This window comes from Oncorhynchus clarkii, chromosome 5 (assembly GCF_045791955.1).
Source record: "Oncorhynchus clarkii lewisi isolate Uvic-CL-2024 chromosome 5, UVic_Ocla_1.0, whole genome shotgun sequence".
NCBI lineage: Eukaryota > Metazoa > Chordata > Actinopteri > Salmoniformes > Salmonidae > Oncorhynchus > Oncorhynchus clarkii.
In genome coordinates, this window is record NC_092151.1 from 53,482,580 (window position 1) to 53,497,229 (window position 14,650).

At 42.9% G+C, this 14,650-nt stretch overlaps 1 protein-coding gene across 1 annotated transcript in view; it reads left to right on the top strand.

Annotated features, from left to right (window-relative positions):
* LOC139409710 (obscurin, cytoskeletal calmodulin and titin-interacting RhoGEF a) overlaps positions 1-14,650 on the top strand; it is a 95,296-nt gene that overhangs the window by 18,539 nt on the left and 62,107 nt on the right. Inside the window, exons 22-35 of the mRNA XM_071155110.1 lie at positions 3,866-4,132; positions 4,349-4,615; positions 4,718-4,987; positions 5,228-5,494; positions 5,748-6,014; positions 6,372-6,638; positions 6,948-7,217; positions 7,512-7,790; positions 7,919-8,176; positions 8,343-8,609; positions 9,337-9,600; positions 10,804-11,070; positions 12,430-12,693; positions 13,897-14,163. Coding sequence (XP_071011211.1) covers positions 3,866-4,132; positions 4,349-4,615; positions 4,718-4,987; positions 5,228-5,494; positions 5,748-6,014; positions 6,372-6,638; positions 6,948-7,217; positions 7,512-7,790; positions 7,919-8,176; positions 8,343-8,609; positions 9,337-9,600; positions 10,804-11,070; positions 12,430-12,693; positions 13,897-14,163 — 3,741 coding nt within the window. The remainder of the gene's footprint in view (positions 1-3,865; positions 4,133-4,348; positions 4,616-4,717; positions 4,988-5,227; positions 5,495-5,747; positions 6,015-6,371; positions 6,639-6,947; positions 7,218-7,511; positions 7,791-7,918; positions 8,177-8,342; positions 8,610-9,336; positions 9,601-10,803; positions 11,071-12,429; positions 12,694-13,896; positions 14,164-14,650) is intronic.

The following is a 14,650-nucleotide window of genomic DNA, read 5'->3' on the forward strand; positions in this document are numbered from 1 at the left end:
TATCAGGCAAGTTCAAGGACCAGAATGCTCTATATGATTTAACCCTTTACAGGACATTTATGACTGGGATTACTGCAATCGAAGTTTCTTGAAACCACTGTTCGCAGAAAACAAATCCTCAGATCAGTGTTACTGTGAGTCTTTTTGTGGTTGCTGTCTGTGTGTAAGTCGCAAAGTGTGCAGAAAATGGATTGCTGTGGTCGTTATCCTCCTGCTCAAGCTTTTCAGTGATCCAAAGAGGCTACCTAGTAATCGTATGTCTGGGGCACACAACCTGCAACAAGTGGGCATACTCAGGGCTGTGGCGGTTATGAAATGTCATTAGCTGGTGATTGTCATGCAAATAACTGTCAGTCTCACGGTAATTGACCGCTGATTAACATAAACACATGTAGCATCTCCTGGCTTCCGCACATAGCCCACAAGCCCCCGATGCAGACCTTTGGAGCATCTACAGTGCCTTGCGAAAGTATTCGGCCCCCTTGAACTTTGCAACCTTTTGCCACATTTCAGGCTTCAAACATAAAGATATAAAACTGTATTTTTTTTGTGAAGAATCAACAACAAGTGGGACACAATCATGAAGTGGAACGACATTTATTGGATATTTCAAACCCATGATCATGAGGCCCATGATCACTCTGGATGAACTGCAGAGATCTACAGCTGAGGTGGGAAACTCTGTCCATAGGACAACAATCAGTCGTATATTGCACAAATATGGCCTTTATGGAAGAGTGGCAATAAGAAAGCCATTTCTTAAAGATATCCATTAAAAGTGTTGTTTAAAGTTTGCCACAAGCCACCTGGGAGACACACCAAACATGTGGAAGAAGGTGCTCTGGTCAGATGAAACCAAAATGGAACTTTTTGGCAACAATGCAAAACGTTATGTTTGGCGTAAAAGCAACACAGCTCATCACCCTGAACACACCATCCCAACTGTCAATCATGGTGGTGGCAGCATCATGGTTTGGGCCTGCTTTTCTTCAGCAGGGACAGGGAAGATGGTTAAAATTGATGGGAAGATGGATGGAGCCAAATACAGGACCATTCTGGAAAAAAACCTGATGGAGTCTGCAAAAGACCTGAGACTGGGACGGAGATTTGTCTTCCAACAAGACAATGATCCAAAACATAAAGCAAAATCTACAATGGAATGGTTCAAAAATAAACATCCAGGTGTTAGAATGGCCAAGTCAAAGTCCAGACCTGAATCCAATCGAGAATCTGTGGAAAGAACTGAAAACTGCTGTTCACAAATGCTCTCCATCCAACCTCACTGAGCTCGAGCTGTTTTGCAAGGAGGAATGGGAAAAAATGTCAGTCTCTCGATGTGCAAAACTGATAGAGACATACCCCAAGCGACTAACAGCTGTAATCGCAGCAAAAGGTGGCGCTACACAGTATTAACTTAAGGGGGCTGAATCATTTTGCACGCCCAATTTTTCAGTTTTTGATTTGTTAAAAAAGTTTGAAATATCCAATAAATGTCGTTCCACTTCATGATTGTGACCCACTTGTTGTTGATTCTTCACAAAAAATACAGTTTAATATCTTTATGTTTGAAGCCTGAAATGTGGCAAAAGGTCGCAAAGTTCAAGGGGGCCGAATACTTTCGCAAGGCACTGTAGTTAAATAAAGGAATAAATAAAAATCTACATTTTAAAAAGTATCATAGATCCATGTAATATAGCCTACACCTTCACAATAAATCCATTCTTTATTTTAGACAGGTCTAAAGAAGCATGATATGAAGAAGATGTAGTCTATTTCAGAAGAACAGAATAGCATTCTCTGAGTTGTCCTTATGTTAGGTCCTGATCTGGTTATACCAAATGGCTGTGGGCTACATTTGTTCATTTAGCAGACAAGATTTGCTTAGAATTCCTTGGCATTATTTTATAGTATGAATAATACAGTTGAACAAAGCTGAATAAAATAGAAAGGATATTTTCTCCAAACAATTTGAGGGAGTGAGCAAATATGGCTGTTCTGTGTTGAGCGGTATTCCTGTATGCTTAATTAAGAGTTATTAATGTAACTTTAGTTGTTCTACAAACGTTGGGCTATATATTTAGATTTTTATGCGACTTTAATGATACTTTGAAAAAAGTTGCTTGAAAGGCATGAGCTCTGCTTTTTTTGCGCAGGCTACACACACTACATCAGTCTCTCATTCACAATTTGTCAAGCACTTGATAATGCCTAGAATTTAACGGCAGCATCCCCTTTGTGTGGCTGTACTGCACCGTAATAAAATCCCTGCCTTTTGTGCCAGTGGCCGTTGTACCCCTCTCCCTGAGTGCTGAGCGCTCCGAATCACCTCTCACTCACATGGCTTTCCATCAAGTGATCGGGTCTTTCTCACAGGCTACAAGTGAAGACAGACACTCAACTGCGCGTGCCCTTATCCAATTCCGAGGTGCGTTTTGAAGATATTGGAAGAACTGTCCACATTTACTTTTCGTCAGCCAACAAGATGAGTAGGCCTAACGAAACGCAAAAGCACTAGCCTATGTCAATCTACTATCCCCATAATACAAAAGTCGACCTATTCTGTGTGAGAAATAAATATTCCAAACATAGTCTGGGACAGTTGTGGGGTGCAATAGATCCCAAATTAATACAACCACTAGCATCAAAAACCTTTTTTACGCAATGTGGCTGATGCAACAGATCAGAACGTTCAGCTTAAAATGTTGATAAACTATTAGGCTATTTCTTCACATTATAAGCACAGCAATGCGCACATGGTAGTAGGCAATAAGCGCAAATGTTTCATTAGCGGAAAACACCATTATCAAAAGTGACCCAAATTCAATTATGCATGCAATGCTTTTATTATAAAGGGGAATTTTTATGGTGAAAGTTCTTTCCCAAACGTGAAACTCACACATTGCTTATGTATGCCAGTTAGGCTTTACACCCCTTGTAAAGTGGACTAATGTGCTTAATTTTAAGAAGTTATTTGGCCACTTTAGTTGTGATACAAACCTTATCAAAACATATAGGCCTATGGGCTAGCCTACATGAGGTGTGCGACTATGATTAGAAGAAATCGGGGAAAAATGCGTTGTTTTTTATGCGGGGCATCATTCAAATCAAATCAAATTTATTTATGAAGCCCTTCTTACATCAGCTGATATTTCAAAGTGCTGTACAGAAACCCAGCCTAAAACCCCAAACAGCAAGCAATGCAGGTGTAGAAGCACGGTGGCTAGGAAAAACTCCCTCCCTGATAATATATCATTCACAAGAGATAGGCTAATATTGTCACCCATCAGACTATTCTTGATTTAATCTTGCCTTTACATATACTAAATAATATGTGTGAAATGACCTAATGACCATCAGCAGCATCATAGCTTGGAGAAGCCTAATTACCGTGACTAAACGGCCACGTGGAATTTGACTGTCTTCATAACTTGTGACCGCCAGCCCTAGACATACCACATTTAACTCTCCATTTACTCAACAAAAAACAGTGCAAAATGAATGGGACGTTGCTAAGGAGACCGTGCATGTTCATCACTGATTCTTCAATGAGCAACGAGCCAGTAAAATGCCCTGTTGCCTGTAGCAATGTGCCTGAGAACCAATAATAATAACATTGTCTCGCAGCGCTGCTCTGAAAGTGAAAGAATAAACCTGATGCTGCATCAAAAAAAAGATGTCTCGTCATTGTGAAGAAGAGTACTGTATTTCAGCTTTCATTCCAACCCAGGAAAACCAAAAGCTCCTCTGGATTAGTGAATTCTCTCTGTGACAGAAGCACAAGCATAAAGCATGACATGGAATAGCCCGTTGTCCTTTCCACGTGCAAGTTGTACCACCACTCACTACTGTTCCTGGTTTTCCTCAGGCCCACCCCCCTCTTTCAAAGAACAGCTGAGGAACGTGGAAGTTGAGGAGGGTAAGACTGTGACGCTACACTGTGAACTGTCTAAAGCAGCAGCCTCAGTTGAGTGGAAGAGGGGAGCAAAGCTGTTGACGAATGTAGCCAAGTACCAGATGAGGAAGAAAGATTTACTGGTGGAATTGAAGATTATCGACGCAAATCTGGAGGACAGTGGAGTCTACGCCTGTATTTGTGGCGAACAAAAGACTACAGCCACTGTTACAATAAAGGGTGGGTATATTTTGGTTATGTAAAGTGCAGAAGTCATGAGTTGTTTGATGTCTTACGGAGATGTTGGAGAAAGCTTGAATGTTTAATTGGGAAAATGGACTGCAGATTTAATCAATAGGACACACGTTTTCTATTCAATCCCAGGCGCTTACATAAACAAAGGGAAATGCAGGTTTCATGTAGGTTTTGACTACCCTCTCCTATGGTGTCTTTCAGCTCGCCCGGTCACATTTATAGAAGAGTTGAGGAACGTTCAAGTTGAGGAGGGCAACACTGTGATGTTGCGCTGCGAGCTCTCCAAACCAGGGATGTCAGTTGAATGGAGGAGAGGAACAGCTCTTCTGCAGAACGGAGAGAAGTACCAGATGAAGCAGAAAGATGCAACTTTGGAGCTGGTCATCAGGAAAACCTTGCCCGAGGACAGTGGTGTCTACAGCTGCGTGTTGGAAGACCAGCAAACCTTCGCCACCATCATTATCACTGGTAGGAGGAACACTTTTTGTGTGTCTTCTTGACATTCAAAATTCACAGTGTACCCTTCAATCCCACACACGGTTGATGTTATGGGTTTGTATCATTCTTCAGCCATCCCAGCCACTTTCAAACAGACGTTGAAAAACCAAGAGGCTCTAGAAGAGGGAAGCGTGACGTTGCGCTGTGAGCTGTCTAAATCGGGGGTCTCTGTGGTGTGGCTGAAGGGAGAGGAGCTGCTGAGGGAAGGTGAGCGGCACCAGATGAAGCAGGAGGGCAGGACCGTGGAGATGGTCATCAGGAATGCGGTCCTTCAGGATGCTGGGGAGTACAGCTGTGTCACAGCCTGCAACGTCAAGACGACAGCTGATATCAAAGTTAGGGGTATGTTCCAAAACTGACGTTCAGGCCTGCTCAACACTAATATTTTGATGTGCTTCTGAAAATGTCAATGTCTTTAAATGTCGTGTTTGGATTAAGTGAATTTTCCATAAAGAGGGATAGGGATACACATGAGATGAATCATTGACCCTCCTTGTCAAATAACATGCCACTGATGGATAGAAATCAAAGCAGTTGAGCCAAATGATGTTTCTCACAGTCTTAAATATGTGTTCTTGTCAGCTCTCCCTGTAATGTTCACACAAGAGGTCCAGAACGTGGTGATCAAAGAGGGGGACAGTGGGGAGTTCTGGTGTGAGCTCTCCAAGCCTGGTGACCCAGTGGACTGGAGGAGGGGCAGAGTCATCCTGAAGTCTGGAGACAAATATGAGATGAGGCAGGAGGGACGCATCACTAAACTGCTCATCCATAACGTGGAGGAGAGGGATGCTGGGAAATACACCTGTAAGAGTCGAGATGCCCAGTCAACTGCTGAACTGACCGTGACGGGTGAGTCAGACTGGTTATATTGATACACTTTGAGTATACACTTTGTTATATGTTGTTAATATGTGTGCAACAAAAATATACTGTATAAACCCCTGAAGACATAGGCCTTGTACATGCCCTTTGTATTTGTTACTGTATCTGCTTGCAGTTTCTGATATTTCATGGGTCCGTGACTGAGTAACTGAGTTTGACACTTTTCCGCTGCGAGGACTTTATATGAGTTTTAGGATTTAATTTTGCTTGTTGTCCCCAGCTCCTCCCGTCACGTTCAAGGTGAAGTTGAAGAACCAGGAAGTCGAGGAGGAGAACAGCGTGACGTTATTCTGCGAGCTCTCTAAACCAGGACTGACGGCAGAGTGGAGAAAAGGAGAGGAGCTGCTGAAGAACGGAGTAAAGTACCAGATAAAGAAGAGAGAGGCAACGATGGAACTGACAATAAGGAATGCAGTGCTCGAGGACACCGGATTCTACAGCTGTGTTTACGCAGAAGCAAAAACCACCGCCACTGTCAACATCACCCGTAAGAGGAGTTGCTCTTGGTTTGCTATAACTTTATTTAACTTTATGGGGGAAGGCCTCCCTCTGTTAAGCCTGGTTCCCGTTAAAGGGATATTTTATTGAAAAATGATCATTTGCATATAATTTGCATAACAATCACCATTTTTGCTCTGTACTGAAAGTGCTCTTAAATCTTGAAAACTCAACAGCTGACATGCAACATTTATGGGGATTGTATTAACAGTGAATTTATATAAAAAATAAAATAAACAATAAACAAAATATTAAAATATAGTTTTTGAGTAAAATATCCCTTTAAGCACTTAATGACATATTTGCAAAGCACTACCAATGGTTGGTTTGGATCTCATTTCCTCAGCCATTCCTGTTACCTTCAAGATGGGTCTTAAAAACCAGGAGGCCTCAGAGGGGGGCATCGTGACCTTGCGCTGTGAACTGTCTAAAGCTGGGGTCCCGGTGGAGTGGTGGAAAGGGGAGGAGGAGGTGAGCCCTGGAGGAAGGTACCAGATGAAGCTGGAGGGAAAGATAGCAGAGTTGCACATTAAAAACATCCAGCCAGAGGACGTGGGGGAGTACAGCTGTATATTCGGAGATCAGAAAACCACTGCTGAAGTCAACGTGAGAGGTACAGTACGTTACTGTTGTCTGGCTGTCATTTTGTGTTTGTTGGACATGAAATGCTCATTTACCAAGAAACAGAGTTGATGTATGGGCCTCCCCAGCAACTGCACCAAAATGTTCTAGAATACGCAATAAGCAAGAGGTCAATGCAATTGCTCTCTCTAGGAATAAAACAATACTTATATTCAATATATTCTAGAACAATGTTTTACCATGACAGACAAATCGTAGCCTACACAGTATCGTATATACACTGTGTCGTGCAATGGCCCCAAAGGACAAGGCATTTTCTGTCGCTCTCTGGTCCATACAGCTGCTGCCTCAGTGTTCTTTGAGAAGGAGCTGGAGAGCAATGTGGTGATGGAGGGGAAGTCCGTGGTCCTCTCCTGTGAAGTCTCCAGTGACACTGTCCCCGTCACCTGGAAGAAGGACGCCTGCCTGGTCACAGATAGGGAGAGGTTCATTGTAAAAAAGAAAGGTCCCGTTCACACCCTGGAGATCGAGAAGCTGAGTCTGGAGGATGCCGGGGAGTACAGCTGCATCACTAGGGGAAAGAAGACCACAGCCATGCTGGTTGTGAAAGGTAGGCCTAACCCAATCTTAGTGGGGGCTGAAGTAAATCTACAGTACTGCATATCCTCTTTAAACTTACAAAATTATAGGAGCACAATGAGTCTTTGTTTCACCCTGTTTTGGTTCGTGATTAGTGTGGGTAGAGGATAGCTTATATCTTTCCCACAAATATAAGGGATGGTGGTAGGCCATCAACCAGATAAGATTACTTAATTGCATTTTTTTGTATAGGTCATCTCATCTCTGTATGGCTTGCTACATTAACCTATTAAAAACGCTCCGGAGTCTAACGCTTTCTCTACAGAGCGTGTGAAAATATTGTCCGGACTGAAGGACATGAAAGTCACAGCCGGGCAGGACGCAGTGTTTGTGTGTGAGCTGTCCCACGCTGAGGTGAGTGAAGGCGAGTGGTGGCTGGGCTCCAGCCCACTGCAGAAGAACGAAATGAACCAGATGAGCTTTGAGGGCCACCAGCACTGCCTGGTCTTGACCATGACCACCCCGGAGGAGACCGGGACCGTGGCCTTTGTGGTTGGGGAGGAGAGAACCTCTGCCCAACTGCTAGTTGTCCCCAAACCCAAAGGTGTGCTGCCTCTTTTAATTTGTTCATGGACAGTACAATGCGAAATTATTCTCTTTAACCACTCATACAGTATGTGTATGCAATTAGGGCGCATTTACTTAGTTTAATCTGTTTCCTGTCTCTGTCAGTACACATTGAGAAGAAGCCCCAGGACATTGACATCATGGAAGGGGAGACAGCCACCTTATCCTGTACGACCTCTGACCTCATTACCCCTGTCACATGGAGAAGGAACAACATGCCCCTCCTGAACGGAGACAAGTATGAGACGCGTAAGAAGGGCAAGCTCAACCTCCTGCTCATCCATGAGACGGAACCAGAGGACTCTGGGATATACTCCTGTGACACTGGAGACATGCAGAGCGGTGCCAATCTGACGGTCAATGGTAAAGACATAAAGCAACATTGTTTTTCTGTACCTTAGTTAGAGTACGTTATTCTTTGACTTATCCTCATGGGCCATTCTATGGGGATATTCTGTAAGTGCAATACTCACCTTAAGATGTATTTTATGATAATTTGAGTGAAACTAACATTCTTCCATCTACCCAGAGCTACCACCGTACTTCGAGGAGGAGCTGCAGGCTGTGGAGGCTGAGGAAGGGGGCACAGCCTTTCTGTTTTGTGAGCTGTCTAAGCCCGGAGTCCCAGTCCAGTGGAGGAAAGGCCGGCTGCCTCTCCGGCCCAACAGGAAGTACCAGATGAAGCAGGACGGCTGCGTGTTTCAGCTACACATCCTGGAGCTGAAGTCCGAGGACAGTGGCAGCTACTCGTGCCAGGCAGGCTGTGTGGAGACCACCGCCTCTGTGTCTGTGAAAGGTATGTCTGTGATTGGTTGTGTAATAGCACACACCTGCTGCATGTAGAGGACTCATACCTCATCAAATCAAATTGTATTCGTCTCATGCGCCGAATACAACAGTGAAATGCTTTATCACGAGCCCCTAACCAACAATGCAGTTTAAAAAATACAGATAAGAACAAGAGATAAAAGTAACAAGTAATTGAATAGCAGCAGTGAAATAACAATAGCGAGACTATATACAGGGGGGTACCGATACAGAGTCAATGTGCGGGGGGCACTGGTTATTTGAGGTAGTATGTACATGTAGGTAGAGTTATTAAAGTGACTATGCATAGATGACAACAGAGAGTAGCAGTGGTGTAAAGAGGGAGTGAGAAGGGTTGGTGGGGCACTGCAAATAGTCTGGGTAGCCATTTGACTAGATGTTCAGGAGTCTTATGGCTTGGGGGTAGAAGCTGTTTAAAAGCCTCTTGGACCTAGACTTGGCGCTCCGGTACCACTTGCCGTGCGGTAGCAGAGAGGACAGTCTATGACTAGGGTCACCCTCTGCAGTGCATTGCGGTCGGAGGCCGAGAAGTTACTGTAACAGGCAGTGATGCAACCAGTGCTCTCGATGGTGCAGCTGTACAACAGCTCATCACGGTCATATTCAGTGCAACAAAACTCCAAGAAGTATAAACTATAAACACAAATATATATGTACTGTACACATTTTGAGAGTTGACTTTCCTCTGTGTCCAGTTAAAATACTCTTTGAGAAGAAGCCCCGGGACACCGTCGTCATGGAAGGGGAGATGGCGACCTTATCCTGTACGACGTCTGACCTAACTACCCCTGTCACATGGAGACGCAACAACATGCCCCTACTTAACGGAGACAAGTATGAGAACCGTAAGGAGGGCAAGCTCAACCTGCTTCTCATCCACAATGTGGACCCAGATGACTCTGGCATATACTCCTGTGATACTGGAGACATGCAGAGCAGCGCCAAACTGATTGTCACAGGTAAGGATTTCCCATCATCTACAAAGAAGCAACATAACCAGGAACTCAGGTTTATCTCAGGGGGTCACAATATTCAGAATTCTTTCTGTGTATTACTCACCCTAACATTGGTCAAATGGAACATAGATGTGTAAGAGAGGGCAACAATGGGAGGGTGGGACAAGCTTGACTTGGGTGGAGTAAATAGGGGAGAACTGGGACGAGGTTGTGGAGAGGGATGTATTTTGTTTGGGAGACAGAAGGAAGAACTTAATAATACTAAGAATTAGACAAGACATTGATAAACATTAATATGAACTAAACTTATTTGCAGATGATCTCCTGATATACCTGACCAATATTGAAAACTCAATGCCCTCTTTGCTAAAAATATTTTCAGAATACACTAAAATCTCAGGATATAAAATAATTGTGGAAATAAAATAAATACTGGGGAAAAAATAATACCTCATGACATTCAGCAATCCTTTAAGTGGATAACAAAACATATGAAATACTTAGATGCTTAATAAGTGACAACAAACAACAAATATATAAAGATAACTTTATTCCATTACTCAACAGTATGAAATATGATCTAATAAAATGGAATAATCTTCCCATAAACCTTACAGGTAGATTACATTTCTTTAGACTGGCATGACTCCCAAAGTTTTTCTAATTATTTTCGGTAATAACAATTACCCCACCGAAGACATTCTTTAAAAAAGTATACTCGTCATAAAATCCATAGAATAAAAAGGAAAGTTTTATATCTTCCTAAGTCTGAGGCTGGTTTTAACCTTCCAGACTTGGAATTGTATCAACTCGCCATCCAAGGCTTTTACTTGCTACATATATTTAAATGCTCTAAAGAGGAACAATGGGTACATACTGAAGATGTGCATGCTCGTCCCCCGGAATATATTCACGTGTCTATTTTCAAAGGATAAAGCTAAGAACATAAATAACTTTATATTTTAAGAACACTATAACAATATGGTGGAAAAATGTACGTACTCTGCAAGAACCAATATCTCTCCCTAAAAACACAACCTTATTTAACAATCCTTTGGATAGCTTTTCAGAATTCACTGATAAATTGATCCACATCTTACAATATTATAGTACAATATTTTGAATAATCTCTTTCTATTACTCAGCCTAACATTGGTCAAATGGAACATAGATTTAGAATTCCCTTATTGTCTTCCAACTACCCAGAGCTGGCTCCATGCTTTGAAGAAGAGCTGCAGGCTGTGGAGGCTGAGGAAGGAGGCACGGCCTTCCTTTCCTGTGAGCTGTCTAAGCCCGGAGTCCCAGTCCAGTGGAGTAAGGGCCGACTGCCTCTCAGGCCCAACAGGAAGTACCAGATGAAACAGGACGGCTGCGTGTTTCAGCTACACATCCTGGAGCTGAAGTCCGAGGACAGTGGCAGCTACTCGTGCCAGGCAGGCTGTGTGGAGACCACCGCCTCTGTGTCTGTGAAAGGTATGTGTGTGATTGGTTGTGTAATAGCACACACCTGCAGCATGTAGAGGACTCATACCTCATCAAATCAAATCAACTTGTATCGGTCTCATGCGCCGAATACAACAGTGAAACGCTTTATTACGAGCCCCTAACCAACAATGCAGTTTAAAAAAATACAGTTAAGAACAAGAGATAAAAGTAACAAGTAGATTACAGGTAGATTTACAGGTAGATTGAATAGCAGCAGTGAAATAACAATAGCGAGACTATATACAGGGTGGTACAGATACAGAGTCAATCTGTGGGGGCACTGGTTATTTGAGGTAGTATGTACATGTAGGTAGAGTTATTAAAGTGACTATGCATAGATGACAACAGAAAATGGAAGAAGTAAAAGATGACGGTCAATCACCCTCGGTCTGGGGCTCCATGCAAGATCTCAACTCAGGGGGCATCAATGATCATGAGGAAGGTGAGGGATCAGCCCAGAACTACACGGCAGGACCTGGTCAATCACCTGAAGAGAGCTGGGACCACAGTCTCAAAGAAAACCATTAGTAACACACTACGCCGTCATGGATTAAAATCCTGCTGCACACACAAGGTCCCCCTGCTCAAGCCAGCACATGTCCAGGCCCGTCTGAAGTTTGCCAATGACCATCTAGATGATCCAGATGATGATTCAGATGGTCAGAATACACAAAAATTTCAGGATATAACAAGTAATTGAATAGCAGCAGTGAAATAACAATAGCGAGACTATATACAGGGGGGTACCAATACAGAGTCAATGTGCGGGGGGGCACTGGATATTTGAGGTAGTATGTACATGTAGGTAGAGTTATTAAAGTGACTATGCATAGATGACAACAGAGTAGCAGTGGTGTAAAGAGGGTGTAAGAAGTGTTGGGGGCACTGCAAATAGTCTGGGTAGCCATTTGACTAGATGTTCAGGAGTTTTATGGCTTGGGGGTAGAAGCTGTTTAAAAGCCTCTTGGACCTAGACTTGGCGCTCCGGTACCACTTGCCGTGCGGTAGCAGAGATGACAGTTTATGACTAGGGTGGCTGGAGTCTTTGACAATTTTTAAGGCCTTCTTCTGACACCGCCTGGTATAGAGGTCTTGGATGGCAGGAAGCTTGGCCCCAGTGACGTACTGGGCCGTTCGCACCACCCTCTGCAGTGCAATGCGGTCGGAGGACGAGCAGTTGCCGTACCAGGCAGTGATGCAACCAGTCAGGATGCTCTCGATGGTGCAGCTGTACAACAGCTCATCACGGTCATATTCAGTGCAACAAAACTCCAAGAAGTATAAACTATAAACACAAATATATATGTACTGTACACATTTTGAGAGTTGACTTTCCTCTGTGTCCAGTTAAAATACTCTTTGAGAAGAAGCCCCGGGACACCGTCGTCATGGAAGGGGAGATGGCGACCTTATCCTGTACGACGTCTGACCTAAATACCCCTGTCACATGGAGACGCAACAACATGCCCCTACTTAACGGAGACAAGTATGAGAACCGTAAGGAGGGCAAGCTCAACCTGCTTCTCATCCACAATGTGGACCCAGATGACTCTGGCATATACTCCTGTGATACTGGAGACATGCAGAGCAGCGCCAAACTGATTGTCACAGGTAAGGATTTCCCATCATCTACAAAGAAGCAACATAACCAGGAACTCAGGTTTATCTCAGGGGGTCACAATATTCAGAATTCTTTCTGTGTATTACTCACCCTAACATTGGTCAAATGGAACATAGATGTGTAAGAGAGGGCAACAATGGGAGGGTGGGACAAGCTTGACTTGGGTGGAGTAAATAGGGGAGAACTGGGACGAGGTTGTGGAGAGGGATGTATTTTGTTTGGGAGACAGAAGGAAGAACTTAATAATACTAAGAATTAGACAAGACATTGATAAACATTAATATGAACTAAACTTATTTGCAGATGATCTCCTGATATACCTGACCAATATTGAAAACTCAATGCCCTCTTTGCTAAAAATATTTTCAGAATACACTAAAATCTCAGGATATAAAATAATTGTGGAAATAAAATAAATACTGGGGAAAAAATAATACCTCATGACATACAGCAATCGTTTAAGTGGATAACAAAACATATGAAATACTTAGATGCTTAATAAGTGACAACAAACAACAAATATATAAAGATAACTTTATTCCATTACTCAACAGTATGAAATATGATCTAATAAAATGGAATAATCTTCCCATAAACCTTACAGGTAGATTACATTTCTTTAGACTGGCATGACTCCCAAAGTTTTTCTAATTATTTTCGGTAATAACAATTACCCCACCGAAGACATTCTTTAAAAAAGTATACTCGTCATAAAATCCATAGAATAAAAAGGAAAGTTTTATATCTTCCTAAGTCTGAGGCTGGTTTTAACCTTCCAGACTTGGAATTGTATCAACTCGCCATCCAAGGCTTTTACTTGCTACATATATTTAAATGCTCTAAAGAGGAACAATGGGTACATACTGAAGATGTGCATGCTCGTCCCCCGGAATATATTCACGTGTCTATTTTCAAAGGATAAAGCTAAGAACATAAATAACTTTATATTTTAAGAACACTATAACAATATGGTGGAAAAATGTACGTACTCTGCAAGAACCAATATCTCTCCCTAAAAACACAACCTTATTTAACAATCCTTTGGATAGCTTTTCAGAATTCACTGATAAATTGATCCACATCTTACAATATTATAGTACAATATTTTGAATAATCTCTTTCTATTACTCAGCCTAACATTGGTCAAATGGAACATAGATTTAGAATTCCCTTATTGTCTTCCAACTACCCAGAGCTGGCTCCATGCTTTGAAGAAGAGCTGCAGGCTGTGGAGGCTGAGGAAGGAGGCACGGCCTTCCTTTCCTGTGAGCTGTCTAAGCCCGGAGTCCCAGTCCAGTGGAGTAAGGGCCGACTGCCTCTCAGGCCCAACAGGAAGTACCAGATGAAACAGGACGGCTGCGTGTTTCAGCTACACATCCTGGAGCTGAAGTCCGAGGACAGTGGCAGCTACTCGTGCCAGGCAGGCTGTGTGGAGACCACCGCCTCTGTGTCTGTGAAAGGTATGTGTGTGATTGGTTGTGTAATAGCACACACCTGCAGCATGTAGAGGACTCATACCTCATCAAATCAAATCAACTTGTATCGGTCTCATGCGCCGAATACAACAGTGAAACGCTTTATTACGAGCCCCTAACCAACAATGCAGTTTAAAAAAATACAGTTAAGAACAAGAGATAAAAGTAACAAGTAGATTACAGGTAGATTTACAGGTAGATTGAATAGCAGCAGTGAAATAACAATAGCGAGACTATATACAGGGTGGTACAGATACAGAGTAAATCTGTGGGGGCACTGGTTATTTGAGGTAGTATGTACATGTAGGTAGAGTTATTAAAGTGACTATGCATAGATGACAACAGAAAATGGAAGAAGTAAAAGATGACGGTCAATCACCCTCGGTCTGGGGCTCCATGCAAGATCTCAACTCAGGGGGCATCAATGATCATGAGGAAGGTGAGGGATCAGCCCAGAACTACACGGCAGGAC